The following is a 27,962-nucleotide window of genomic DNA, read 5'->3' as shown; positions in this document are numbered from 1 at the left end:
GAGGCCGGGCCAAGTGGATTTCGCTCTTATCAAAATCGGTGACTCAATGACCCTCCGGACTCCCGACATTGCCCCCCGCCCCGCCGCAACAAAAAAAGCCAGAATTCCTGTCCAGAACCAGCGATCATCCACACTCTTCTTCCTCTGTGAAACCACCTTTCCCTTCTACACTGTCGTCAATTGCGTCTCTCCTCTCCGACCATCTCCTCAATTGACTCACGCCCATCATGTGTGGAATCTTCGCGTGTCACCAGTATGCAGCACCTGCTATTTCGCTCTTGTACCCCCGCTATGCAGATCTGTTCCCGCCAACACGGAACATCCATTTGCGGCCCAGGGATCACGGACTCGATACTGACCTGAATCCCTTCGCGATAGTCACCCCGATGTGCAAAAGTTCAAGCCAACGGCTTTGCGCATGGCCAAGGCGTAAGTCTTATACTTGTTTACGGAAGCGCAATGGCTTCTCTTCAATCGAGTGCTCGAGTCACTAACATTGCCGTCTAGCATCCGCCATCGCGGTCCCGATTGGAGTGAGTCACACCACAGGATCGGAATCGCGTACAGTTTTCCATCGACAGTCAAAGGTCTATTGAGCTAACCGACGTCTTATTTTCTCTTGTGCAGGCGGCAACTTCATTGGCGGCTCAACGAGTGAGTAGATTCCAGTCCTACCCGATGGTCGTGTGCTCTGAAACTGACCTCAATCCCACTATAGTCCTGACGCACGAGCGTCTGTGCATCGTCGGTGTCGGTACGTACCCTCTCTTGATTCGACCTGGGAACAAGGTCTCAAGACCGTCGGCCAATGCTAATACACACTTCAAGACTCCGGCGCTCAGCCCCTTGTCAACGATGACGAGTCTCTCGCTCTCGCCGTCAACGGTGAAATCTACAACCACCGTATCCTGCGCAAGGCTCTCAAGACCAGCTACAACTTCAAGACCCACTCCGATTGTGAGGTCATCATTCCTCTGGTAGGTCGACATAGCCCAAATAACAAAAACAATAAACCTTCCTGGTGGTATCTGGTTACTGATGAATCCGGCGGCTGTGTAGTATATGGAGCACGGCCTCGACGCCCCCAAGCACCTCGATGGCATGTTCTCCTGGGTCCTTTGGGACAAGAAGCAGGACCGGGTCGTTGCTGCTCGCGACCCCATCGGTATCACTAGCTTCTACCTTGGCCGCTCCTCTCAGACTCCCGGTGCCGTCTACTTTGCCTCAGAACTTAAGTCGCTGCACCCGGTCTGCGACGACATCATCGCCTTCCCTCCCGGTCACGTGTACGACTCCAAGACTGATAAGCTTACGCGCTACTTCGAGCCCAAGTGGTGGGACCCCAAGCAGGTGCCTACCACCCCCGTTGACTACAAGTTGCTCCGTCACTCTCTGGAGAAGTCTGTGCGCAAGCGTCTGATGGCCGAGGTCCCCTACGGTGTTCTCTTGTCCGGTGGTCTGGACTCCAGTCTGGTTGCTTCCATTGCTCAGCGCGAGACCCTTCGCATGCAGGAAGCTGCCCGCACTGCGGCTCAGAACGGTGCCGATGGTAACGAGTTGGTCGGCATCGACGAGGAGAATGATCTCTCCACTGTGACCACTTTCCAGCAGCTTCACTCCTTCTCCATTGGTCTTCCCGGTGCCCCCGATACCGAGGCGGCTAAGGAGGTCGCCAAGTTCCTCGGCACCAAGCACTATGCCTTCACCTTCACCGTCGAAGACGGTCTCAACGCCCTGTCAGATGTTATCTTCCACCTCGAGACGTATGATGTCACTACCATTCGTGCTTCCACCCCCATGTACCTTCTCTCTCGCAAGATCAAGGCGATGGGAGTCAAGATGGTTCTTAGCGGTGAAGGAAGTGATGAGATCTTCGGTGGCTACCTCTATTTCCACGCCGCTCCCAACAAGGAGGAATTCCACACCGAGACTGTCCGCCGGGTGAAGAACTTGCACTTGGCGGACTGCCTGCGTGCCAACAAGTCCACTTCCGCCTGGGGTCTCGAGGCGCGGGTTCCCTTCTTGGACAAGGAGTTCCTCGAGGTCTCCATGGCTGTGGATCCTCAGGAGAAGATGATCACCAAGGATCGCATTGAGAAATATATTATCCGCAAGGCCTTTGACACCAGCGACGAGCCCGAGACCAACCCCTACCTCCCCGATAAGATTCTGTGGCGCCAGAAGGAGCAGTTCAGCGATGGTGTCGGCTACAGCTGGATTGATGGTCTGAAGGAGTATGCCGAGAAGCACATCACCGACGAGCAAATGAAGAACCCCAAGCCCGAATGGGGTAGCGATATCCCCGATACCAAGGAAGCGTGCGTGACTCCCTCTCTTCTTGCCCTCGATCATGCCCACCTGCAAAGCCGATGAAACTAACACTTGTCCCTCTTGATAGTTACTGGTACCGCTGCATGTTCGATGAGCACTTCCCTCCCACTTGCGCCGGCACCGTCGAGCGCTGGACCCCAACATGGTCCAAGCAGTCTGATCCCAGTGGCCGGTATGTGATCCGCCTAGAGTCTTTGTTTATCTGTTTTGTCATGCGTATCGTTGCTGATCTTCTTTTTTAGTGCCATTGCCATTCACAACGCCAAGTACGATTCCGCTTGAGTTCGATCTTGAGACATCACAAAATATTTCAAGGGTGGCAGAGATTAGATTGTTTCTGGCTTGCTATAGACATGTATTTAGAACCAAGTTATGGGGGAAATACGAAAAAAAAAGTAGATACCCAAGTTGAATTCTTCGAAACCTTGTCCACGACTCCACTGTGCTGGTTATTGCAGCGTGTGATGCATCCCATGATCCTGTCTTGTCTGAACAAGGTGACCATAATAATGTACATTGTACCGCGTACCTGCACTGTTGACTCGCTGAGTTCTTCGAAGTTGCTTACTACTTAGCCTCGACCTCCTGCCATGAATATGTAGCCTAAGGCAGTCACTGCTTACCTAAGTTGTTTTCTTTCCACCATTTGTCCTCCCGAATCGTCGACTCCCGGCGGGCTTTCCCGGCAACCGAGCAACGGCCAATTAGGCGGTCACAACCAGCCCGTGGACTGGGGCGCCCTTCCCACCTCTTTCCCCCCCAACATCATCGCACTCCTTCCCTTCATTCCCTTTTCCTCAATCACACCGAGTCCCCCCAGTCTCAAATCATTCAAAATGTCTGCTCCTGCTGCTTTCTCCGACATCTCTAAGGCGGCCAATGACGTGCGTATTCTTTGAACTTAAAGCGGGCTAAATGATCTGCTGCTCGGCTTTGATAACTTTGGAAAATTGAGAATTCGCTCAAGCTGACGGCTTGCGACAGCTCCTGAACAAGGACTTCTACCACGCCAGCCCGGGTATGTCGAGCTTCTCCAGGTTTTTGTGCGATGGTTGCTAATTGACTTTTAGCGTCCCTTGAGGTTAAGTCTAAGGCCCCCAACGGTGTTACCTTCACCGTCAAGGGCAAGTCCTCCCACGAGGGTTCCATCGCTGGCCAGGTTAGTTTTCTCTCCACTCTTTTCATTTTCAATGCGAAAGCAATGTCGTCTCGCATGTCCGACGCGACATGTTGAGGAATATTGCGAGAAATGTGAGTAGAACCATGAAGCTAACTGAGAAATGCAATATCTAGCTCGAGGCCAAGTACGTTGATGCGCCCACCGGTAAGGGCCCCATTCTGCAGAAACCTCCCGATCCCGACGCGTTTAAGGTTCGGCCAATATCGCTTTTTTGGTCTTGCGGCCACTTTATATCGCGTCGGGTGGCCCTGTTCATGTGTTCCAACACATCTTCACATTCGCTCAAACTAATGCTCCTACCCTGCCCAGGTCTTACCCTGACCCAGGCTTGGACCACCGCCAACGCCCTCGACACCAAGCTCGAGCTCAACAACAACATCGCCAAGGGCCTCAAGGCTGAGATCCTCACTCAGTACCAGCCCGCTAAGCAGTCCAAGGGTGCCAAGCTCAACCTGTACTTCAAGCAGCCCAACCTGCACGCCCGTGCTTTCTTCGACCTGCTGAACGGCCCCACCGCCAACCTCGACGCCGTCCTCGGCCACGAGGGCTTCCTCGTCGGTGCCGAGGGTGGTTACGACGTTAACAAGGCCGCTATCACCAAGTACTCTGCTGCCGTCGGTTACTCCGTTCCCCAGTACTCTGCTGCCATCACTGCCAGCAACAACCTGTCCCTCTTCTCCGCCTCCTACTACCACCGTGTCAACGCTCAGGTTGAGGCCGGTGCCAAGGCTTCCTGGGACTCCACCTCCGGCAACACTGTCGGTCTTGAGGTTGCCAGCAAGTACCGCCTGGACCCCTCTTCCTTCGCCAAGGTATGTTTCACACACTCTATCATGTCATCGCCAGTAAGGAAACTCGCCATGGCCTTGCTAATCATGTGTCTTCGTATTTACAGGCCAAGATTAACGACCGTGGTATTGCCGCCCTGGCTTACAACGTTCTCCTCCGCCCTGGTGTCACCCTTGGCCTCGGTGCCTCTTTCGATACCCAGAACCTGAACCAGGCCGCCCACAAGGTTGGCGCCAGCTTCACCTTCGAGGCTTAAGTGTTCTACCCTCCCTCCCTTCATGAGCTTTGTCACTAAGATGTGACACTGGGTTCTTATTCTTCCCTGGAGAACTGGGCCGTGTCTTTTATCTTGCGCGACACGTTTCGCATGTCCTCGGATGTGAATGGTGTTTTGAGAGTAAAGATGTGTTTGCCTTGCAGTATCCGATAATTTTGTGCGTGGTATAAACATATACGTTGAGCGCGCTTTGTATATCAAATCTAAAGACTTTCTCCTTTGTTAGACCGGCTGTTTACTCTTTACTCTATTATCTGTAGTTGTGGCTTACGAAGATTGTGCTTGTCAACCGCGGACGCCGTTGACATCTTAGTCAGAACAAACGTGAAACAGGGTAGTCCTCGAACTAAGACATTTCCACCTCAGAGCAAACACAGCATACTAGCGTAGTATGGAAGAACAAGCTAGGTGTGAAGTCGCTGTCAACGTTCTGCACAGCACACAACTACACCTAGTTTCAGTCCTGTTTAGTGTTTACACTTAAGGACCTGTAACTTGATGATCCTAGTGGGACGGGACCTAGTACACACGAGTCAGCACTCACTACTTAGTACTCGGTACTAGGGAATGAATCCCCTATCAACCCGCTAGCTACTACCAGAACATAGCATTATAAGGATTTCAATGCGTATGTACATGTATGCTGTAAAATACATCGTCAATCATAGATCGTATACCAGGTATGAATCGCCTGACACACATCACACGATCAAGCCTCTCTCACCGAGTCCAAGCCGATCAAATGGAAAGGACTCCAGAGTCCAGAAAACACGTCCGTCTCAAGATGAAACACCCACCCCGTCATTGACACTTACACCCTTCTTCCTCACCTTCACATCATCCGTCCCACTCCCACCCCACGACCAAAACCCCGTCATCGCCCCAGCACATACCAAAATCCCACAAACCACCACAAATCTCACCAGCCCAAAGTCTCCGCCCGCCACAGAAGAGACATCCATATCGGCCTTTTCCCTCGCCGCCATCCGCGCCCTCGTCACCCGTTGCCGCCGTCGCTCGTCTTCGGCCTTTTGCGTCCGGAAGTGTCCGCGCGCATTAAAGTGGCCGAGCGGATTGCGGTCGATGAACCCCAGTGGATCGTCGTCCGGATCATTGGGTTTGGCGTTGTTGGTGGTGCCCGTGGGATTGGGCCCTGCGCCGGCGCCAGCGCCAAAGCCCGCTTTACCAGCTGCGTAGCCCTCCGACGTCCGTCCCGTGGCGCCGTATCCGCCCTGCGCGTAGAAACTCGGCGGGGGACCGCGGAATGTTCCTCGGCGATTACTCAGGCCGCTTGCGGGTCGAGAGCCTGCGTATCCGCCGCCTCCCTTGTGGACGTTGGCGGAGTGGCTGCTGTGGGAGCCGTGGGGGTGTGTTCGGCTGTGGGAGTGGGCGTGGCCGTGCGCGTGGTGGAAGCCGTTGTCGCGGTCGTAGGTTGCGCGCTTGTGGGTGTTGGAGAGGACGGAGTAGGCGGAGGAGATTTTGGCGAAGCGCTGACTGGCGGTTGGGTCGTCGCGGTTGCGGTCTGGGTGGTGGGCGAGGGAGAGGGCGTAGAATTTCCTAGAAACGAGATTGAGGTGAGAAATAGGATGGTCAAGACAGTTAGATTGGGGGGGTTGGCATGGGTGAGGGAGGGCTTATGACAGGTTGGATCTAGAGATGGCGCGTGCTTGGCCCAATTTTTGGAAGTCATGAGGGGGAGTATTACTTTTTGATCTCGACGGGCGAGGCTGTCACGGGGAGGTCAAGGATCTCGTAGTAGTTTTGTTCTCGCTGAAGTCTGGCGCTTGTAGAGAAAGCATGGCAAGGTGTGGAAAGCCGTGTGAATGGGTATAAGAATGGCAGAAAAGGCGACTGCTGTTTAAAAGAGTACGGGGGTCGACGTGCTTGCGTGCATGTACTCCTGCACCGGCTGCGTTCACGATGGCATTTGACGTGGGTTGTGAGCGGACATTGGAATCCCCTTGATATTGACGGAGCTCGGAGATGTGTGCGAGGCGAAGCCATGATCTAGCGACTTGAACCCACACTCAATCTGACAAGGCAAGCAGAATGGAGACAGGGATAGGGCGAAGGGAGACGGCAAAGAGCAGCACGCAAGGTCGGGTTCAAAGAGTGTGTGGGAGAGATTGCGGAGTTGAAGTCGTACTTCCGCTTGAGCCAATCGATCTCGATCGGCGGTCATGCGTCATCGGCGGATAATGCCGTAACGGGTCCGAGGGTTGTGTCTTTCGCCGAAGCAAGCTGCGTAGCATTGTAGACAAGGAATTCCACCAAGAATGATCTCCGAGTTTGATTGTTGAGGCTTAGCCCAGAATCCGTAGTAAAAATCTGTCATCTGAAACCATAGTTTTTATGGTTTCAATGATATATGTGATCAGCCCTTGTACATGTCTGTCTCGATGGCGGAGTTCCCACAAAGGCAGGTGATCCGAGCAACCACCGGGTAAGATGATAAGATTAGATAGAAGGACATCATCTCCGGTTCGCAATAGAAAAACAAAAGAAAGATGAGAAGCATTGGCCCGGCGTGGAAAACAGCTCTACAACACGTTGTATCTACTATCGAGGCTAGGTGTATTTGCTTGAGAAAGGCCAGACCTCTGCTTAGTCATAACGAAGTTTGCAATCAGGTGCAGTGAGTCTTCCGGAACACCGGTGTCTAGTGTCAAGTCTGCAGCATAACCATGGGACGTCACCAAATGGGCGAGGAACACGAACCCTTTTAAGCTCTTGATCAGCGAATGCGTAAAGGTTTCATAAACAGTCGTCTAGTGGGTATAAAGAAGACAGTAATCAGAAGGATTCAAATCAACCCAAAGAATACGTACTTTTCCGGGATACTTTTGCAGTGATGGTTATGTCTGGCAAGCACAAGCAGCACTTTCCAGCAATAGTCCTATTGATTTCGCTCAAGCCCACGGTGAAAGCGTAGGATGCAATAGCATGTGAAAGAGCCACTGAGATAGCCGACTTAACGATCGAGAGAGTGGAGATACGGATATAAAATCACCTCTTCCTGAGCACGGCTTCACCGTCCTCTTCATTCATATTCATCAACCACTAACTTCAGTCTTCTCTCGCTATCCATATCACCGAGCGCGATCTCAAGTACCTCACTACAAATGAAGCACCTATTGTTTCAATCAGCGAAAAGTAGAATGCGGCTATCATCCAAGCCTAGAGAAGTCAAACGCAAATTATCAAAATCTTACCGGACACTATCACGCTGCCGTAAATGTTGAGAGATAATTTTAGTCGAGCCGTGATTAGATATGGGCAAGATCTTCTAATCTCGAGGGGATGAAGACTCCTTATCGGCTAACAGACAAGAGTATCTAGCGATGGTACTGGCGGGGAAAAGAAAGCGTACCCGCACTGAGTTTGCGGGACCACCGTGACTCTCGGTATACGTATGTACGACCAATGTTCTTTTGGAGCTCTGTGCAGAAGCGTCGTTGATGATGAAATATTGATATCATTCAGGGGACGCCTTGAGACTACCGGGTCTTGCATCATGCTGGGTCTTCTTCATTCATGAATCAGTACAAAGATCAACATAAATATCCGCAATGAGAAGTAAGTCCAGCGAAAAGTGAGAGCTACTCAAGGAAGGAGAGAAATTCAGACGAGTCAAAGAAGAGGGGGGCTTAATGAAAAGGTCACCATGGAACCCAGAGTGTTAGGTAAGCTTACTCGATTGACTAAGTACCTTTACTACTTATAAACGTATGAGTACCTTAGGTAGACTCCAAGTTCCTCTCTCAAAGCTCATTGTATAATGTCTCACCAAATAGCCCAAGGAATCCATATCAAGCTTTCATGTGTCGAATATAATTGACCGTTTAATTTCGAGCGAAGTCGAGCCGAGCTATGTACTTCAAAGTTAAGCTTCCTGACCGGACACTTTTTCGTGGATTATCAAGCTCATAAATACAGCTCTAGAAAAATCAGGTCATTGCCTGCAATACTGAAAGTGTGTGTTTGCACGACCTTTCCACTGTCGCTGACGGGAGTCGATGGGGAATCATATCTTGTCATCTGGTTAGCAACCCGACCACAACATGACTACTGTATGAACATAGTATCAATATGATACAATAACACCTAGTCAGGGCGTCATGGCCCAGAAAGTATACATGGTACGCACCTTCCTGGCTGCTCTTGTCGGCCGCAGTAGATATGAAGGGAACAGAAGCTTGACGTCAGACTGCCGGGATGGAGATTCTGTCACCGCCGCTTTTTCGGGTGAAGCGCGCGTCGATTCGTTGACGACCATTGGTGCCCCGGGAACTATATGTCCCGAAAAGGCTTAAAACGCAAAATGAAGTAGGCAATGGAACCTCAGCAGTTCTTGGTTCAACGACTATCGCCATGCAAAGTCGTTTGATTTTCCATGGCACCCAGATGAAGCTTGTTACAGTGATTGCCAGATTCCCGTGGCTCCAGGTGTATAAGTCCACATTGAGCGTCGGCCGCTAGCGTAGATGCCACTATATAGTCACCGTCTATGCCCCCAAGAGAAATTACCATCTCGGCTCTTGACACCTTTCTTTTGCTATCAGATGGAAAGTCATCCTTCGAATATCCATCATCCATATCATCGTGCTCGGCCCGTTCCACTTTATATGCACTCCAACGCCACTTACACGGGTACTGTCTTCAGCGTTATCCATCGCTTGCATGACAGTTACGTCAAGGCCAACCTCGTCTGGCTCAGCATCGGCTTGATTGTAACTCTTCTCCTTGTGATCAACGTTGCCATTCTGGTGTCTCTGGTTAACGTCTTCAACGGAGTCATGGACCTCGAAAAGCAACCTGCCGTTGAGGATATGGAGGCACAGGGCAACGAGGACGTTGCAGCGAGCACCAAGGAGCTTGAAATTGACGATTTTTTGAAGCAAGGTATGGAATGCCACTTCAAGACTGAGTTCCCTGTCTCGTTCTCTCGGGGTCTGACGATATGTCTGACAGTGCACGCGGCGGTTCCTGACCGTTGTGCAGAACAACCTTTTTCGTGGGTTGAGATTACCTGGACCTTGTCACCTGAGGAAAGAAGGGATGCAGTGATCCGCGAAGCACGGGGCTGGAGCAGGTCGCTCAATATATAGAAGACGCCTGTGGCCCTGGGGATTATGAGATGAATACCCGTGGAATCAGCGAAAGGCTGGAAGGGTACTAGGGGCATGGGAAACATGGACGAGGAGATCCCAAGGCAGTTAGAAAGAGTGTCAGGTTCCATTGTGTAGGAATGAAACCCTTTTTTCAAGTTCAATGGACCAAGGTCCTGGTACTGCATTTAGTGTGTCAGGTAAGAACACAGAGCTCATGAAATAAAATAAGTACGGGATGTTACCAGAGCGTCTCTGAGACACCATCGGTCCTATCAGTGTCCTTCAGTGGCCATTCGCTTCCGAAGCATATGATCAAGTGCCCCCTCCGTGATATTCGTCCTCCAATTCTCTTAGTATAAAACTCTGCATGCACGAGGCTCGTTCTAGTATTATCAGAAGGCTATCAGTCACGAACACTGTGAAGAAGTACGACCCCGTCGCTGGTGAACCCTCGCTTCCGCAATCGAGAACGAACCAGCCGTCTCAAATCTAAGGACCTCAGAAAAAGGCTGGTCCTTCGAAGCACACATCAGCTATTCGAGTAAAATGAAACAGCATCGACATGGATATACGTCGAGCTCAGCGAAAAAATTTAGTGAAGATGGCTCTTAGCTGGAATGTGGAAAAGTTACGTCAGATCTTCGTCGAACGCCGGCGGAGCGGGGATGAGGGAAACGGTCATCGTCTCTACTCTTTGTTGGAGACCAGTGCTGGAGAATGGCCCGGCGGGGAGATAGTATGGACAGAAATCGTTGCCTCTCATTGATATCAGGCTGGTAGACCGGATCAGCGAAGGCCTGAGGACCGTGGGAACCGGCGTATGGCACCGGATTGCCGGTGAGGGCAGCGGCAGCGGCATCGAAGCCGTCCACAAGGTTCTGTCGTGGACGCGACATAAAATGTCGGGATCTGTCCAGAAGCATTCCTAGCAGTACGACGCAGAGAGCCTGGTTCTTTTTTCTTGCAAGACTTGAGCAAAATCCATGCAAAGCATGGAGTGCAACCCACTTGAGTACCACGAAGATGGCACTGGACGGTCATGACCACAACGGGTAGTCTGATGTGAGTGAGAGACTGGGCGATTATGTAGAAAGATGCTGACAAGGGACTCATACGATCGACCCCCAGTTCCTAGGTGTTAGGACTTTTAGGAAGAGGCCTCGTGATGAGTAGTTCGATGGTTTTAGTGGGCCATGGGCTCAAGATTCAATAAGACATCTTTTCACCTCTCGCTCTTCCTGAAAATTGGTAGCAAACCTCAATTACGGCCAGAATCTTCTGGTTCGAAAGCATCAGCCAGAGTAAATGGGTTCCCTCGAAGGAGAGCTATTCCCTGGGGTTCTGCGAGGAAATTATTCCGGTACTCGAGTGATGGAGATCGTGTGCCATGATCTCCATACAAACAAATGGCTTCGTCTTCAGGCCATCCAAGGCTTTCGTTACCAAGGGGCTTTCAGCGTACGAGAAGTCGGAGCCTGATTTTCTTATGGCCCCCGCGCCATCTGCAGCTCATCGCGACATCCACTTAAGCCTCATCAGAGAAACGTGGAACGAAGGTCGTGGGGGGTTCTGGCTCGTCTGACGAAGGGAAAGCAGTCTGCGCATCTCCAACTTGGCTGTGTACTAGCCGGTATAGCAGACTACCCGTGGTCATGAGTGTCCGTCTGTCGTGCTTGCAAGGTAATGAAATAAATTTCTTTAAAAAAGCGTCTCAATTGGCGTGGTTTGCGGGCTCGAGCCAGCGGATTTGGATCTTCCCTGGGTAATCCTGGGTTCATACAAAAGCTGGTCATGAAGACGACCTTCTCTCGTGCGTCGTCAGAAATATCTTGGCGAGAATTGCCATTCTATTGTCCACCCGAGATAAAAGATAAAACTGCTGAAAAGCTGCGAAGTCGGAAACCTAAGTATCGTCGTGACGGAAGCAAATTCGACACCGGAGGTAAAGCTTGTTGACTGTCTACTGTTAAGGCCAAGCAAAGTGCTCATGGACCGGAAAGTGCACGGCGGCCGATAAAAGAACCCAAGAAATACCTTGTCGTACATATATTTACTGGTATAGAAACCTAGAAAATTCCAAGTCATCCTTGTAGCTAACATCCTAGATGCATCGTTATTATAATAGAATGTACTATTTAGTTGGCAACCAGTTATCGGACGGGTCCTTTTGGTGGTCTTCCTGGATACGGTGAGCTTCTCATATCCGGACCGCTCCAATGAATATTTGACAAAATATGACCATTGTTCCCGAAATCTTCTGTCGGCCATCGTGGCACCGACGTTCGAGGCAGACATCACGGGCTGGAGCATTGAGTTGAATGATCTGCAGGTAACCTACTCCTGCGTCTCCACCCAATTCGGCAAGACCCGATCCGTCTCGAAGTATTGACAAACAGGTATGAGAAGATTACACAAGATTCCGAGGCTGTAACCGAAGCACAAAGTGAGAGCAACAATAAGAACATGGAATCGAAATCAGTCTGTTCAAAGTATTCGCCACATGACACAGATGTTTACTTCTCGCAGATCATCCAACGGCTGTTCCGCAAATGGAGATCCGTCATTAAGCGGGGCGGGCGGATCTTATCGCGTGAGAAAATCTTTCCCCGACGCCTCCAAACCTGGAACCACCTCCGGTTCGTCTTCTTCTCCCTCTTTCTGCTCACTTTCATCCCCCCCACAATGGCTGCCCAGGCGACCGAGAAGCTCGAGCAGCTCGATTGTGAGTTTTCCTGCGCAAACAAGATTCAATGGCATCGGCCGAAACTAATCAAATCTCTGCAGTGAACGGCCAGAACGGCGCCCAGGCCGACGCCCCCGCGGCTGGCCAGACGGTCTCTGGTGACGCCGAGGATGATTCCGACGACGACGATCAGGTCGAAGGCGAGGGTGCTGCTGACGCCGGAGCATCTGGAGGTATGTTTTCATTCGAAGCCACTGCGTATCCTCATACCCCACGGTTTACCCTCCCCACCATCTTAACCCCGCACCGACCCTTTCTAGACCAAGACGAGATGAGTCGAAGCTAACGAAGAACCTGCACTGTTTAGCTGCCAAGAAAAAGAAGAAGCGCAAGTCAAAGAAGAAGAAGAAGGGCGGTGCCAAGGTCCAAAGCGAGCCACCCCGGGTCCCCGTCTCACAATTATTCTCCAACAACACATACCCCGAGGGTGAGATTGTCGAGTACAAGAACGAGAATTCATATCGCACAACCAATGAGGAGAAGCGCTACTTGGACCGAATGAACAATGATTTCCTGCAGGAGTACCGTCAAGGTGCCGAGGTCCACCGTCAGGTTCGCCAGTACGCACAGAAGAACATTCGCCCTGGCCAGACATTGACGGAAATCGCCGAAGGCATTGAGGATTCTGTACGTGCGTTGACCGGTCACTCGGGTCTGGAGGAAGGCGATAACCTCAAGGGTGGTATGGGTTTCCCATGCGGTCTGAGCATCAACCACTGCGCAGCTCACTACACTCCTAACGCGGGCAACAAGATGGTCTTGAACCAAGGAGACGTCATGAAGGTCGACTTTGGTGCTCACATCAATGGTCGCATTGTCGACAGTGCGTTCACCATGAGCTTTGATCCCGTCTATGATCCGCTTTTGGAGGCTGTCAAGGATGCCACCAATACTGGAATTCGGGTACGTAAAGGCGCGCCAGAAAGAGATGAGAAGGATTGAAAGTCTGACTTTATTTCAAATAGGAAGCCGGAATTGACGTCCGTATGAGCGATATCGGTGCCGCCATTCAAGAAGCCATGGAGAGCTACGAGGTCGAACTCAACGGAACGATGCATCCAGTCAAGTGTATTCGCAACTTGAATGGACACAACATCGAACAGCATGTCATCCACGGAGGCAAGAGTGTGCCAATTGTCAAGGGATCTGATCAGACTAAGATGGAGGAAGGTGAAGTCTTTGCTATCGAGACTTTCGGTAGTACCGGCAAGGGATACGTTCGCGAAGAGGTGAGTGTCTCAAAAGAGAGCTCGAGTGGTCAAATCTAGAAGAACTATGCTGACATATTCCGTCGAAAAGATGGAATGCTCTCACTACGCTATCGCTCAAGATGCACCCAATGTGCCTCTTCGCCTTTCTTCCGCTAAGAGCCTGTTGAATGTGATCCAAAAGAACTTTGGCACATTACCATTCTGTCGCCGGTACCTCGATCGCTTGGGTCAGGAGAAGTACTTGCTTGGAGTATGGCGGATCCTTCCTGAAACACATCCTTGACACGTGCGTGTTTGCTGACTTACTACGCTTACAGCTGAACAACCTGGTCTCCTCTGGCATTGTGCAAGACTATCCTCCACTTTGCGATATCAAGGGCTCTTATACCGCCCAATATGAGCATGTAAGTTGTCTCACAGATGAAGTCTATACATGTGTGGATTCTTGCTAATGTAGAACAGACCATTGTACTCCGTCCTAATGTGAAGGAAGTCATCAGCCGTGGAGACGACTATTAAAACACACAATGTCAATGATGTATGAATCACTGCCAAGGCAATGTCCACTTTTTAGGACACACAACCTGTCAGCATAGTGCAAATGAAACTACTGTTTGATTTACCACGGAAGCAATTTGTCATATTACCGCCCGCACCACCCACGGAATTTGACCATATCACTGACCGAATACCATAACTATGCATGATAGGGTCGAACGATACACGATTCTATATGTACAGCATGCATCGGATAGTGGATACAAGCGTGAGGAAAAACGTAAAATAAATGGATAAGGAAGTTCCATTCCTCAGTTCAAGGCACAGACTACAGAGTATGCTCCAGTCTATTTCGCGAACAACGAAGTTGCTATGTCATTTATGATTTGTGGTCTTCCACGCCATGTCCTCGATCACCACCGAAAATCAAGAGCGTGATCGCCATATGAATCAATCTCATGAATCTCGTCTCCAAACCGGATAGCTCGTCTGATTCAAGCATAACATTCCGTTGCGATCCGTCGGACATTCTCCGCGTCCAGCCGCAGTCCCAAATTGACCAGTTGACCACTCTTACCCCATCTGCCATTGACTCAGGTACCCCCAAATCTCCAACTCAACTCAACCCTCATCCTCGGCTCCAAACCTCCATATCCCAACAACAACAACCCCTTGTTCAAGTAGCATAACTTCGATCCTTTGTACACGACATCCCCCATTCTCAAAAACTCACAGACCGGCGACAGACACCTAAAAATCATTCAATTCTCACCAGCAAACTCTCCGCTCAATCCCTCCAACCCCCCCCCCCCCCCCCCCCATCATGAAAACTATCCTCAAACTTCCCCACCAATTCCTCCCCGCTTCTCATGCCCCCCACACTACAATTACTCGGCATATATCCCTCCGCCACTCATCCAAATCCATCCTCTCTCCTCGTCTCCATTTCTCTTCCGCTTCAAGCGCAAAGCTCACCTACAAGTCTTCGTGCCCTGCACCCAATTGCTTGAGCGCACTCTCATCCACTAGACCGTCTCTAGCTCCGCCTCGGCTTCCACTTGCAAAGCCCGCTGATCTTCAGACCCGAACCATGGCGTCCGCTCCGTCCGCGAAGAAGGAGTTCCTGTGCATTTTGCCGGATTTCCCGGGCGCCCAGGAGAAGAGGTTGGCGGTTCGTCCGTAAGTTCTACTCGTGCAGCATGTGACTTCATCATTCCTTGTTTGGAGAGGATCCTCGAACACGGCGGACAGACAGGCCGAACGCAGGACATGCGTGGATTTGCATAGACAGCACGCGCCTGGGATACCAGGCGTAACCCCCTCACCAAAATCCTTCCGGGTCAACCATCTCGCTAATACAACTCACTCGATGAATACAGCGAACATCTCGAAGGAGTAAAACCCCTCGTGTCATCAGGCGAAATCGTCGCCGGAGGTACGACCTTCACCTCCTGTCCCTCTCATCCACTAACCCAAGCTAACCAATTCCCCGTACTGAGCAGGCGCCATGCTCGAGTCGCACCCAGCCGAGGGTGAACCTCTCAAATTCAAAGGCAGCATGATGCTTGCCGTGGCCGAAAGTGAAGCTGACGTGCGGAAGTTGCTGGAAAATGATATCTACACACGCTCGGGGGTGTGGGACTTGGCGAATGCGCAGATTATTCCGGTATGTGAATGCTTTTTTTGAGTTTCCCCTCGGGAGCAGTGGTTGGAGTGGCGATGCAAGTGGATCTGTTGGGGTCTGGTGAATGAAGCTGACGTTCTTCGTGTTGGAATGGGATAGTTCAAATCTGCTGTGCGGAAGGAGCTGTGAGTTTCCTAAAGAGATGGGAGACAATATTGTACATGTATCGCAGGATATACCCCGAGAGCTGGATCATGTGCTGTATATGCCAACTTTCGCTGTCACCTAGAATACAGATACCTGCTACCTCCACTAGGTACCTGGTGAACACCAGCATCATGTATGATCTACATGGGTGGTATCTATTACCAATGGGCTGCCCGGACCTCGAATCACCGAGTCAATATGGAGAAAATGCGACGGAGCCAGATAGATTCAAAGACCGATGAATTTGTCCAATGCGAGATATTGTTCTGGAGCACTGTGATACTCGCGAATCCTGGGTCAGTGGTCGCTGTTGATACTGTCCCTGCGTAGGCAGCCTGGATTTGCTCTACCCCCCATAAGGCTGGGAAGCGCGAGACGGATGATCCGAAAGCAAAAGAGTAAGTCTGCTCGAGCTACCTACCAGGTAGGCACCATTGACCGGTTCAGTCAGAAAGAAGGGCGAATATTGAGAAATAAGGACCTCGTTGTTGGTGCAGATCAAGTTTTCTAAATGGAAAGTCAATGTCGAGAGCGTGGCCTTGCATGATGGAACTCATTGAGAGAACACGTTATATTGCAGTCGGGATCATGTTCATCAATTCTCAGTTGAATCTTTCATAAGCTATTACGCAGCCTGTAAGAGCTGTAGGGAGAACCGGTTCATGAGAGGACACGAGAGAAGTAGCAGACACTTATTTCAACGGGAAGGACAGGGAATGGAAAAATTGGTAATTGGAAGGTGAATGAAGAGGCATTGTGAATGGAGAAGATGCCCACCGAGGAATGATCTCGCACGGTGGCATGTGATAATAGTGATTGGGGCAAAAAAGAAATAACAATGATCAAGTAATGAATAGGTCTGCGGAGTAGCGCCGACGCTTTCTAAAACCCCTTCTGTTGTCCGGTCAAATAACATTTTCTCCCATAGCGCCAAAGAATAATACAGACCTACACGTCAACGTACCACAGACTCATCCATCCACGCGTAGAGTCTCCGACAAAGACACTCAGACACACACAAAACAATGCCATCTCGTGAACAACCACACGAGCAAAGGAAAAACCGACAAAATGGAATTATGAAAGATCATTAGGCTTCCATGGAGAGATGAGAGAGAAGGGTTTGCCCCCTTTGGGAAAAGAGTTGCAATGACACCGAAGGCCGGGGTCCCATCATGCAACAGTGTATGTCGGAATCAGATCATATAAAGCCAAGCACTCAGACTGTGGACATGATGACCGAAGCGAGGCGAGAACCCGAGTGGCATGGCACCTCCTCGGGAAGAAGCCACTGAAAAACCCAAGGTCACGAAATGATCCGGAGAAGATATCGCGCGAGACAAAGATCAACTTTTGTCTTGCGGAGCGTAAAGCATGGATATGTTTTATAACGAAACGCTCAATAATACGCTTAGTAGGCCTTGCGGTCTCCTAAGTTGCCAGGCTTCTCATCGGTATCGATGTGCCAGACCACATAGTTAGGGAGACCAATGACTTGGTAACCCGCACGCTTGGCCATCTTGGCAAACCCTTCCGTTTCGGCCTGGTTCTCAAAGGAGTACGCAGGGAAGTTGATACCTAGGCGCAGAAGATTAGACCGCGTTTTCGTAGTCCAGAACCGCACAGAGAAATGGGTTGCTTACCAGAACGATGCACATCGGCCTTAACGAGAATGTTGACACCACCAATACCGTCCAGCTCAACCTCCTCATCCTTGTTCTTTCTCCAGTCGCCCATACTGACCAAGTAGGTACGGCCAGTATCATACTCCTTATAACCCTCGGCGAGAATAGTATCGGGGTCGAGAGTCTTGCGCAGGCGGCGGGCCTTGTCGGACTCGATCCAAGAGTTGTAGTCGACTGATGATGGCATAAGCATTAGCATGAGAGATCACCAGACAGAATTTGAGACTGCGACAATGATCCCAGTGGATAAAAACCTACAGCGACCCTCAATGTCATGACCATCACGATAACGGTGGAACCAGATATCTATAGAACACACGTTAGCGCTCGTTCCGCTGCCTCTTGGCGCACCAAATGATGGGGGTTCACATACTGGGCACCAGGATGTCCTTGTCGTGGGCCATGAAATCTTCCAAAATGCGCTCGGGGCAATCGGTGATGTCCACATCGCGCCAGTAAACCCAAGAGTGATCGGGCTTCAAGGCGGAGTAAAGGAGATAGTTGCGAGCGCGACCGATAGCTTTGCGACGGGGTCCTTGAGCGGCAAAGGAGTGTCGCTCCTCCACAGTCATCTCGATCTCGGCGCCAAAGTCCTTCTTGATGACCGTTGCGCTGCGGAAGCGGACTTTTTCATCGGCGTGGTTTTGGATGCGGTCGAGTTCAGCGGCCAGGGTGGCAAGGGTCTCATCTTTGGAATCGCCGACGAGGAAGGCCAGATCAATTAATTCGTGGGGATAGGTCAACTTGTAGAGAAGGTTGAAGTATTGCTCGAGGTAGGGAGCGGCGTCACGCAGAGGGGTCAAAATGAGAACGCGCTCGCGGTTGAAGAAGGCTTTGTTAGTGGACTTGATGGGGTTCAGGTCCACTTCCGAGATGGAGGTGCTGTTGACCTCGAGGGGTTCGTGGTGATTGAATAGAACAGGTGTCTGAGAGTGGGCGTTCCACGCGACCATCTCATTGAGGGACATCTCCATGGGCGACTTGGAGGATCCGTAACAGTAGAAGCTATTCCAGCAGAGAGAGTGAGGGGGAGAATTAGTGATCGGGACTAGCGACCAGCGCGATGAGGGTGGGTTGATGATTCAAAAAAAAGGACATACTTTTGCATTTCAGAGGCAGACTTGCTGACCCCACGCCACAGCAGGATGATGAGACCTGTGACGGCAATAGAGACCAGAAAGCGAGTTCGCGTCAGGAGAACGAGGACAGCCCTCCATGGGGGTAAGCCTGCCCTCGCGGACTTCCAATTCACTCCCCCTTTTGGCAACAACATGATGAAAGGTGAGAGGTGAGGGGAAGACAGGTATATATGGTGTTGAAGGAATGATGGTCGTCGACAGGCGACTCGCTGAGACGGGAGGTAATCGGGTGATCGGGAGCTGTTGAGATGGTCTTCTGGAGTGGAATGTTGTTTTTGTTCGAGGGATCACTAAGGAGAGGGCACACCCATCGAAGAGCCCCTTATCGACCGAACGAATGAGGCCTTAGAGCTTGCGCACACACCGCCAGTATTCTTGGATGCAAAATCAGTGCAGACTGGCAATTTCGAACGTTGAGGATTTGGTAAGGGTCAGTGGAGGACGGAGGGAGGTCTCGCACGAGAAAGAAAAGAGGAGAGAAGTGTAACGGGATCGTCGGGGGGGGAAATTGGCCGGAGTACCAAGCGGGAAAAAGAGGCTCGAACGAGCAGAACGGGCCAGAACATCAGTTCCGGTAGACGGTCAAGCCATAACGGTTCATGAGAAGTATGATCACTTGAGACCTTCTCCGCGATTGAGAACAAATCTATCCTACAGAACGTAAAAGTCTCACACGATGGATAATGCTCCACCAGATTACTGCGTAATTCACCGACAGAGTTACGCGTTGTCATACAGTGATTCCCTATGGGCAGTGGGCACTTGTACCACTACCTGTACCTCTAGCATCAAGTCCCCTTGACAGTTGACGGGATGAGTTCATGTGACGGGAGTGGATTCCCAGAATTTCAGGCATCCATACATCAAATTATTCACTATTGCACTGCATCTGTTGTCAAAACTAACATCCGTAAGTGTCAGTACCAGTGTGGTTTTCACCTGTCGTGCACCGTGTACTTGTAGCGTGTATGTACTCAGTAGTGTGTGCCTGGCAGTGCTATCTGTGTGCCAGAAGCCACTCCAGATCATAGCCATCGTCCATCACCTGTCTTTATTCTCAATCAAATCACCACTATCAAGGTAATTTCATTCTTGACATAGCTAGTTACCTGGCTCACACGTACATAATACTATCAGACTATGGCCTGCGGCTGACAAGATATTGAAAATTACTGTCCGGATTGGTTTTGGTCATAAGTGGCTAAGAGGTAAGCACTATCGGACTGTACTATGGAACCAAGCGCTTCGCAGCTCACTTACAAGATACTGTATATCATAACATCGTCAACTCAAGTTATTGAAGAACTGACCAATACAATACGCAAAATTTCGTAATGAGAAAGATCCTATATCGATAAAGACATTGAGTCATTGGCACCGTGGCACAGCGACTACTTCTTATCGAATATAGACCTGCAGGTGTACTTTTCCCAGTAGCACTAGGAGAAACTGTTTCCCCCAAGCTTGAAAGTCTACCCCAGACCAACCGAGCCCTAATGCCCGTGTTATTCCGACCCGAAGGTTTGACCACATGAGGTACAGCTGGAGTGAATTTCGTGATCTAGGCCTATTCGATTTGGAAGTTGAGCTCGACCTATTGTATTGGATAGCACTTGAAGCCCGTCAGCTAGATAGATGTAGTCGAAGGCTCATTCGATGTTAGCTCCAAATTCATGGTGAGCCGGGCGCTAAATCTACTACTCAGTCATACTTGATCATAGCTGCTAAGTAGAAGGACTAGCGATACATCTACAGTACAGGCAGCGCTTACCTATCTACGCATACACATTAGGCCTACTTCTTAGGTTTGAAATGAAGAAAGACACAGATGGAAGAAGAAACCCTGGGAACTGGATTTTCTCTACCGAGGAAGACAGACCAGAAACCAACCAGGACAAACGCCAGAAAAGAGGCGAACAAACAAGAAAGAGGAAAAACAAAAGAAAGAAAGCCGCCAGGACAGATGCCTGGAAAGGGGGCCAAACAGGCCGAGAGAAGGAGGGCCAGATGGCCCGCGAGAAAGAAAGGAACCAAACGGGCTCGAAGAAGGAGAAGGAAAAAGAGACGCCTCAACGCCGGACAACCGACCTCGAGATGGGGTGGACCTGTGATAGTCCATCACGGCCATCTCAACGAACAAGACCTCGTATCATCCCAGCATTGGCATTTTCCACCTGGTGATGCCACAGGCAAGATCACCACCAGTCTTCCAGAAGAGTCTCCAGAGTTTCCGTCACCCGGGAAGGCTGTAAGCCCGGTACACCCAGGTGTTCCGTTGCCCATGCAAGGAATGAGTCCCAGCAGAACCGGAACCATCCCGCATAGTCCCAATGCCTTTCGCCCAGGATGATCCTCATCTCGATGCCATCGAGTCTGCTGACTTGTTGATCAGTCAGACCCCACTTGGCACCGACCATAGCGAAGATGTCGCTAAGGCAAAGATCATCTGGCGGCGCCCAGTATGGACACACTTCGGTGCCATAGGGGGGGCCAAGCATCCCGCCCAGACTCCACTCCAGGGTGGGGTAGGCCCTACCGCTCGCATCCGTATATTGGAAGCGGAGGAAGCAGTTCGGGTCAACCCGAAACGGACCATCCCCTGGAATGGGCCAGGTAGCCTCGTCGTAAGCAGAGCGAACGTCGCGACGGGCTGGCGAAGGGACGACCCCAGCGGCAGAGGGAGCAGCGGCTGGGGTGGGCATTGGGAAAGCCTCAGTCAAGGAGGAAGGAACAGGCTGGGCGGACGTGGGAAGAGGAGCAGCCGCAGGGGAAGCAGCGGGCTGGAGGGAGGAAGATCCAGGAACCAAAGTAGCAGGTGTCCTGGAGGTGGAGGCAACTGACTCTGCAGTGGTCTCGATCGTGCCGCGGGGAGGGTGAGTCTCCCGACATTGTCGTGCCTTTCGGTTCAGTCGGGCCCGGACGTAAAGTGCATCGACGCACTTGTCAGCATCATGTCTGAAGGCAGACAAGACGCTCTCGGGGAATCGTGACGACTGGCCGTGGACTTCGGCGCTCATGGTGTCGCGGAGGAGTTGGCGGAAACGGACTCGCTCCGAAGGGATGCTGAGCGATGAGAAGTTGTTCTCATTGAACAAGGAGTCAAGAAGACTCACAACTTGATCGCGAGCGCGGTTGTTGACAGTGAGACCGAGGACGCGGTCAACATCACTGGAAGTCATTTGGCGGCGAGAGGAAGACATTTCGGTCTCGGCTTGCTGTAGAGAGAGAAGCGAAGCGGAGAAGAGGCGACGAAGAGACGAAAGTGAGAGTCGGACGGACGAGAGGTGATGATATCTTCAGATGGATGTGAAGATATCGTCCGTGTGCTGCGAGGATGCCGTGGGCCGTGCGTGTGATGATGGAAGGCCGTGAGGCGAGGCGAGGCGAGACGACCCAAAGAGAGAGGGGGTGAGACGAGAAGAACTCGACTCGAAGAGAGAAGAGGCCAGAGAAGAGGCCAGAGAAAAACAGAGAGGATGCGAGGCGCAGATTTGAAGGCCAAACGCAGAGAGAGGAGACGAACGGAGGAGGACGGGGTGAGGAGGAGAAGGAGAGAAGAAGGAGAAGTGAGAGATGAGGGGGCGTGGTTTCAATGCCCTCATGTGTCGGGTGCCAGATTAGCGGAGACGATAGGCAATTGCGTATTGAGAGCGCCAACGAGTGCCATTGCTGGCGTGATTCTGGCAGAAAAACGAGTAGACGAGATAGGAACACCTCATGCACCAATATTGCTCTTGCGTTTGGTCTAATTCGATCCCCATTTCACTCTGATTGAAAGCCCGAGCTTCAGAATCTCCTCCACGCCATCTTTCTTATCACAGTGAAGATTCCACGCTAATCAGCTTACCAGAGAGACAGCAGCCTGTCTCTGCTGAATCAGGTCGAGAATTAGCACGTTGCAATTTGATATCGAAGGTTGACCAAGCTCCCGATATTGGCATCACTGAAATCCCTCACATTGCCATTTGGACTTGGGGATTCCACGACAGAAAGCAACTCTGACAGCTGATATTTTGATATCTCAGAGCCCTCCTCAGTGGTGTCGGAGATTCAAGACTTTGGTAAGAAGACCCTGCGTTCAGATTAAGAGCAAGGCAATCTGACGTTCTCTCAGAAAACCAGGCTATAGCCTCGAAAGGCAATCGTCTTCGAATAGCCATTAAGACACAATTAATGCTTTGAAAACGATCATAAATGACCAAGATATCTCTCTGCAAGTTAAATCAGCATTATTAAACTTCTTCACAGACTCGACAGAGAGACTGACCAGCACCCCTTTTCATGAAGGCCATACGACCCTTTTATCCGATTCATCGAAGTGATCATCGACCAAAGTTGACCTACTCAACGGCAGCAGAGCCATTTTTCGAAGGATGTATTCTCCGGCATGTTACAATTTTGATCGGGTGGCGTTGCGCGAAGGAACAACCATGGGCGAGATGTTGATTGACGTTGAAACCCTAACCGCAACTTCGACCTCGAGTTCCATATCACGTGGTATGCCACGTGGCGATCAGCCTTCATGACGTCAGTATGGTGGACCTCTGAGCAATAAGCTCATCCGGATCATTGGACATTCCGGACTCCGATCAGCACCCCTTACCCGAACAGGACGCCGGAGTAATTGAGCCTCGAGCTTAGTCGTTGGCATCCGCTTCCTTTTGGGAGTCCCTGATTCAGAGCCACCGAGATGATGGTTAGGCTTATCACCTAGTCATCTTGATACGTGGGGACGACTACTCGGTCGCTCGTTCTTACCGCCTGTGTTGCGACGGAGCAATATGATCATGTGCAGCAATGGGCAGCAGTTTTGACATCGTCAAAGGGAACACACGCGCCACCAGAGACTTGCCTTGCTCTATTGCGTAGACCAAGGTGTCATTCGAGGTTGCAACTAGCATCAAGCCCATATCGACTGCCAAGGACATACTGAAGACTCCACTCGAGTGAAGGAAGACAAATAGATGGCTTCTCTAAGACTATGGACGCTTGTGGACGGGCTATGGACTGAGTCACGTGTACCGCGTCAATAACCGTACGATGGTACTTTTCTATTGCGCACTAATCTCAGGCTGGTTCAAAGGTAATTGCAGACCGATTGCATTCACCTTTGCTCGAGTGCAAAGTGTTTTGGCCTCGCTCATGCTCGGCTTGACCTTTCCTGGCATCTTGGCACTGTCTTCCAATTCGATATGGCCAGGTTGACCAGCATGTGCTAATGTCCGCGGATACCAAAATTTCTGCAGCAAAAGAATCCATGCGTCATTGAGGGCTACAGTTGTTCCAAGTGCCGAAACCAGCTTGTTCACCTGTGCAGTTGGACCATCCAATTTGAAAGAGAGGAATAGCGACTGCGATTGACTCACGATGTCATAGACAATCGACCTGAGAGCGAAGTAACGCGATGTAATCGCGTGGACTCCATTGGTCATGGCTCTGTTTGTACATTTACCTTTTGACATCTTCCAAAAGAATCGATTCTCGTCAAATAATAGGGAATTTCTCATCGAGCAACCTGTTCCAGCTCTTACAATTTTGATGCAAACTGTTCAACCAACGCTGCTTCTGCATTATTGTGGAAGGGTACAATCTATGCTACTACATGTGCAGACCACGAGTTCGTTCGAATATATTTTGTCGAGCTAAGTCGGCAAGACTTCTGACAACCCGGATCAGAACTGTAATTGCGAATGAATTCGCCGCGCAAATTACTTCGAAGATGGACAGAAACTCGACTCTCCTTGAAACAGCGAAACAGCTGGCTACTAGGCGTCGAACTAAACAAATTGAAAAAAATAATATCCGGGCAAGATATCCTCCGTATGACCATTGCGATTAGTACACGGGGGGCATTTCAGTCGAGCAAAGTCGAGTCCTTCCACTGACGACGGAGACTCTGGTATATTCATTCTGGATTTCGTTTGTCGCACGGGTATGGACGTCTGCGTTATTCGCTGTATGATGCAGCTTGCCATAGTCCATCCTAGCCTCTGTTTCGATCTTCAGCTGTCTGGTAAAGAGGGATCAAATTGATTGATTCTGTAATATTTTCCCAGGTTCACTAGTACAACTACTTGTCTTCGAATTCGCTCTACCACTAGTGCTAACATCATGACGGCGAATACATCAGATTCGTAGATTCGTCAACGTTTGTATTATGATTCAGATATCCACAAAGGAAAAAGAAGTGTCCCCAAAAAAATGAACAAAGAAAAGACATTTCCAGAAAATCTTAAGTCTGGATCATCATGACGCCATGAGAGAACATATGAAAGGTACGAGATGATGAGAAACAGAATGCACGCAGAAGATCAGTCAGATACAAAGTCAAGATGCAAACCACCCATTTTGGCCATGTCGACTTGTGGCGCCAGGGATACCGAGCGGAAACACTGGCAACAGGGGAAATATGATAGCGAGACGAGAGGATTGTGCCTCAAACTCCATGATAAACAAAGTATCCACATGAAAGGGAAAAAGCGGTGATGATACACAGCCAAGGCGAGGCTGGGAGCAACACATACCTCTGCAAGACCCATTGCTCGAGATAATGTGGTGAGAGAAGTCGATTAAGCTTTGGAAGGTTGCGTAGCCAATGATAGGAGTACATGCTCAGATAGGCTAATGGCAGCAGAGACCGCAGGACTGTGCGCATCGCCACATGCAAGGGATGTGGGGTGGGGAAGCATGATCTGCGGGCCGAAGAAGCATCATGATGCAGCGCGTTGGCATGGTGTTGTTTGAGGTTGAGAGTCACTAGAGCTGATCGGAGTGCACTGCTCTAGGGAGAACCTCGTATGGACTGATGGCGGGACGTTGAGTAGTTGAATGAGGATGTGTGGGATGGAGGAAATGCGGGGGAGGAGGGCCCGGTGACTGGGGGTGTTGAGCCAAGGTATGAGGGACCAAAAGACTGAGATGTAGCGCTGGTGAGGGGGTCATGGAAATGCGAAGGCTGCGTTGAAGTAGATTCAGAGCCCATGGTGGCCCCGATCTCGTCACAGAAAGCTCGCATACCTGGCAGGGCTCTTTTCAGGCGCTTATGCTCAGGAACATTAGCCATTGATGGACTCGTACTTTCAGGCTTGGGCGAGCGAAACATTTGCTCATAGGACTTGAGTTGGAATTCAAGCGCTCTATTGCGATCGGCCAACGTCTCGTTTTCTGCCTTTGCAGCTCGTAGTTGCTGCTGAGCGGTCTGGTTTTGTTGCTGAAGGGAATTCACTAGTTGCTGCAGCTGCATGCAGCGGACCTGCGGCTGCAGTTTTTCAGAGAGCTGGGGGGACACCTGCTCTTGACGGATGAGATGGACGATGATGGCCAGCATAAAATCGATGAGATACACAGCGCCCTGCACAATGTGTTCCTTGGATTGTGGCAAGCTCTTGGAGGGATTCCAGCCAGCTCGCTCCAGGAAAAAGTCATGAATGCGGCTGTCAAGCTCTCGATGCAGTTGGCTGAGATTCTTGCGGCGGTTGCCCTCCGCAATACGATGCTTCTCCCGCTGATCTTCAGGGTCCGGCGACACAGGGCTGCCCTTACGCTTACGACCACAGAGCTGTTGGAGAGGGGCCTTCCGGTTGATATTTTGGGGTGCCACCAAGGCCATGATCTCAGTCTGGGATAGATCGGCAGGCCACTCAGTGGATCCAGCTCGCTGTGCTGCAAAGGACTCCTGCCAGGAGCTCTCAGCGGAGTTGGCAGGTGAGGGAGGTGCATTCACCTGCTCACTGCCCGACCAAGGAGACTTGAGCTGGAACGAGTCATGAGCCCCAGGAGTAAGTGGGCCAAGGGCATCCTTGTTGAATGGGTTAAAGGGACCACGGGGAAGAGGATCCATTCGTGGGAGGGGAGGCAAGCGGCGACCTTCTCCCAATGTGTTGTTGCTGTTGCTGCCGGCGGTGTTGTTCATAGTCGACGTTGACGCTTTGATCGAGCTGGTGGACCGTTTAACAGGGGAATCTTCGGTCAAGATCAATTCTTGAATGCCAACTTACGGAAGCGAGCAGCGCCGCTCGGTGTCATCAGCAATAGGACGAATTCCTTCGTACATCTTAGGCCGTATTTCCAAGTTGAAATTTGACGTGTTCGGGGGTCCAAATGAAGTATGGGATCCTCAGATCAAGCCGCGAGAATATCGTGGGAGGCGGGTTGCCGTGATACCCAGAGATGCGCTGCCGAAACCTAGCAGAGACTTGGTGCAGTAAAGACCAGTGGAAAAAGGCTCTCTCAGTGGAGTGATGATTCGTGACGCTTCAATTATGCTGGTGTACATGCATGAAAGAATGGTCCGACAGAAAATCGAGGTCGATGTATGAATCGAGTATGCAAGACAGAGAGATCCCGACCTTGATGTCGTAGCTAGTTGAATGACGAAAGGCGATTGATGGATGATTTCCGAGGAAACGAAATCAAGGCACGGGGGCTGGACACGATGTTTATATGTCCATGACGGGAGGAGTCTGGATGGAGAAAGGGGATTGAGCTCGAGCAGTGCGTACTTCTGGCTCATCTCAGAAGCCACGCATCACCCGAAACGCCGTGGAGAAAGCATGCGAACGACCAGCTCGGGACCCATGGTCGGCAGGGCCCAGGACAGGGGAACGATCAGGGCCGATCATCGCATCCACCATCCAGCGCGACAAAGTGGGATGTCATACAGTTCGATATTGTGCATGTTGCACGGCGCATCGCGTGGAGCGCATGGCGCATAGTGGACTGTAGCCAGACCCACGATCACGCCGGGGAAGCCTAGCGGACCACCCGGGGGAGGCACAGGATCTGAGCTCGCCGAGAGGAGACGCGAGATGGCCGATCGAAATAGAGTGCATTCTATTATTGCCTGTGCCTCTATTTCGGATCCAGAGTGTTTTAAGCAAGCGTATCTGTCACATTTCGCACGGACAATGCAAGTACCTCGACTCCGATGAGATCGACGAATGAGGCGATCACGATGGATGGATGGTGCAGCGAGGAGAAGGTTACTGGGGCGAAGATCCCAGCTCGTGATTTGTCACCCGCATTGCTGGCGCTCGGATGTAGACTCCGTACAGAGCCATTATGAGAGTACAGACTCGAGTAGTAGAGAGTCATAATAATCATGATTATTTTTATTGACTATGATGTTGTTGTGGTGAACACGGTCCTCATGGGGACATCAGTACCTA

The 27,962-nt window shown here is 50.9% G+C and overlaps 11 protein-coding genes across 11 annotated transcripts; 5 read left to right on the top strand and 6 right to left on the bottom strand.

Annotated features, from left to right (window-relative positions):
• Positions 1–227: 227 nt before the first annotated feature.
• On the top strand, positions 228–2,373 carry N7539_008041 (asparagine synthetase B; the record flags this gene model as incomplete). Its single annotated transcript, XM_056937641.1, has 6 exons — positions 228–253; positions 379–429; positions 508–533; positions 719–754; positions 829–977; positions 1,060–2,373. 6 exons carry the CDS (start codon positions 228–230, stop codon positions 2,371–2,373), a joined length of 1,602 nt encoding a protein of 533 aa, XP_056786733.1.
• Positions 2,374–3,167: 794 nt separating this feature from the next.
• Positions 3,168–4,556, top strand: N7539_008040 (porin; the record flags this gene model as incomplete). Its single annotated transcript, XM_056937640.1, has 6 exons — positions 3,168–3,215; positions 3,316–3,349; positions 3,402–3,490; positions 3,625–3,655; positions 3,821–4,323; positions 4,407–4,556. 6 exons carry the CDS (start codon positions 3,168–3,170, stop codon positions 4,554–4,556), a joined length of 855 nt encoding a protein of 284 aa, XP_056786732.1.
• An 800-nt stretch (positions 4,557–5,356) lies between these two features.
• Positions 5,357–6,581, bottom strand: N7539_008039 (uncharacterized protein; the record flags this gene model as incomplete). The annotated part of the gene is made up of 2 exons (XM_056937639.1): positions 5,357–6,134; positions 6,283–6,581. The coding sequence occupies 2 exons, from the start codon at positions 6,579–6,581 to the stop codon at positions 5,357–5,359; spliced, it is 1,077 nt and encodes a 358-aa protein (XP_056786731.1).
• Positions 6,582–9,202: 2,621 nt separating this feature from the next.
• Positions 9,203–9,685, top strand: N7539_008038 (uncharacterized protein; the record flags this gene model as incomplete). Its single annotated transcript, XM_056937638.1, has 1 exon — positions 9,203–9,685. The coding sequence occupies one exon, from the start codon at positions 9,203–9,205 to the stop codon at positions 9,683–9,685; it is 483 nt and encodes a 160-aa protein (XP_056786730.1).
• A 2,466-nt stretch (positions 9,686–12,151) lies between these two features.
• N7539_008037 (methionine aminopeptidase 2) lies at positions 12,152–14,161 on the top strand (the record flags this gene model as incomplete). Its single annotated transcript, XM_056937637.1, has 7 exons — positions 12,152–12,410; positions 12,473–12,604; positions 12,739–13,334; positions 13,397–13,660; positions 13,731–13,892; positions 13,960–14,046; positions 14,105–14,161. 7 exons carry the CDS (start codon positions 12,152–12,154, stop codon positions 14,159–14,161), a joined length of 1,557 nt encoding a protein of 518 aa, XP_056786729.1.
• A 1,069-nt stretch (positions 14,162–15,230) lies between these two features.
• N7539_008036 (uncharacterized protein) lies at positions 15,231–15,953 on the top strand (the record flags this gene model as incomplete). Its single annotated transcript, XM_056937636.1, has 4 exons — positions 15,231–15,319; positions 15,520–15,575; positions 15,643–15,806; positions 15,924–15,953. The coding sequence occupies 4 exons, from the start codon at positions 15,231–15,233 to the stop codon at positions 15,951–15,953; spliced, it is 339 nt and encodes a 112-aa protein (XP_056786728.1).
• Positions 15,954–17,382: 1,429 nt separating this feature from the next.
• N7539_008035 (ANP1/MMN9/VAN1 family protein) lies at positions 17,383–18,929 on the bottom strand (the record flags this gene model as incomplete). Its single annotated transcript, XM_056937635.1, has 5 exons — positions 17,383–17,549; positions 17,615–17,830; positions 17,915–17,962; positions 18,030–18,661; positions 18,757–18,929. The coding sequence occupies 5 exons, from the start codon at positions 18,927–18,929 to the stop codon at positions 17,383–17,385; spliced, it is 1,236 nt and encodes a 411-aa protein (XP_056786727.1).
• Positions 18,930–20,990: 2,061 nt separating this feature from the next.
• Positions 20,991–21,995, bottom strand: N7539_008034 (uncharacterized protein; the record flags this gene model as incomplete). Its single annotated transcript, XM_056937634.1, has 1 exon — positions 20,991–21,995. The coding sequence occupies one exon, from the start codon at positions 21,993–21,995 to the stop codon at positions 20,991–20,993; it is 1,005 nt and encodes a 334-aa protein (XP_056786726.1).
• Positions 21,996–23,432: 1,437 nt separating this feature from the next.
• Positions 23,433–23,723, bottom strand: N7539_008033 (uncharacterized protein; the record flags this gene model as incomplete). The annotated part of the gene is made up of 2 exons (XM_056937633.1): positions 23,433–23,466; positions 23,554–23,723. 2 exons carry the CDS (start codon positions 23,721–23,723, stop codon positions 23,433–23,435), a joined length of 204 nt encoding a protein of 67 aa, XP_056786725.1.
• Positions 23,724–23,846: 123 nt separating this feature from the next.
• On the bottom strand, positions 23,847–24,227 carry N7539_008032 (uncharacterized protein; the record flags this gene model as incomplete). The annotated part of the gene is made up of 1 exon (XM_056937632.1): positions 23,847–24,227. One exon carries the CDS (start codon positions 24,225–24,227, stop codon positions 23,847–23,849), a length of 381 nt encoding a protein of 126 aa, XP_056786724.1.
• A 1,349-nt stretch (positions 24,228–25,576) lies between these two features.
• N7539_008031 (putative HLH DNA binding domain protein) lies at positions 25,577–26,848 on the bottom strand (the record flags this gene model as incomplete). Its single annotated transcript, XM_056937631.1, has 2 exons — positions 25,577–26,732; positions 26,793–26,848. The coding sequence occupies 2 exons, from the start codon at positions 26,846–26,848 to the stop codon at positions 25,577–25,579; spliced, it is 1,212 nt and encodes a 403-aa protein (XP_056786723.1).
• Positions 26,849–27,962: the final 1,114 nt, after the last annotated feature.

Source organism: Penicillium diatomitis (assembly GCF_028827545.1).
Source record: "Penicillium diatomitis strain IBT 30728 chromosome Unknown utg000012l_segment0_segment0, whole genome shotgun sequence".
Classification (NCBI taxonomy): Eukaryota; Fungi; Ascomycota; class Eurotiomycetes; order Eurotiales; family Aspergillaceae; genus Penicillium; species Penicillium diatomitis.
Note: the sequence above shows the minus strand (reverse complement) of the source record. Positions and strands in the feature narration are given on the sequence as shown.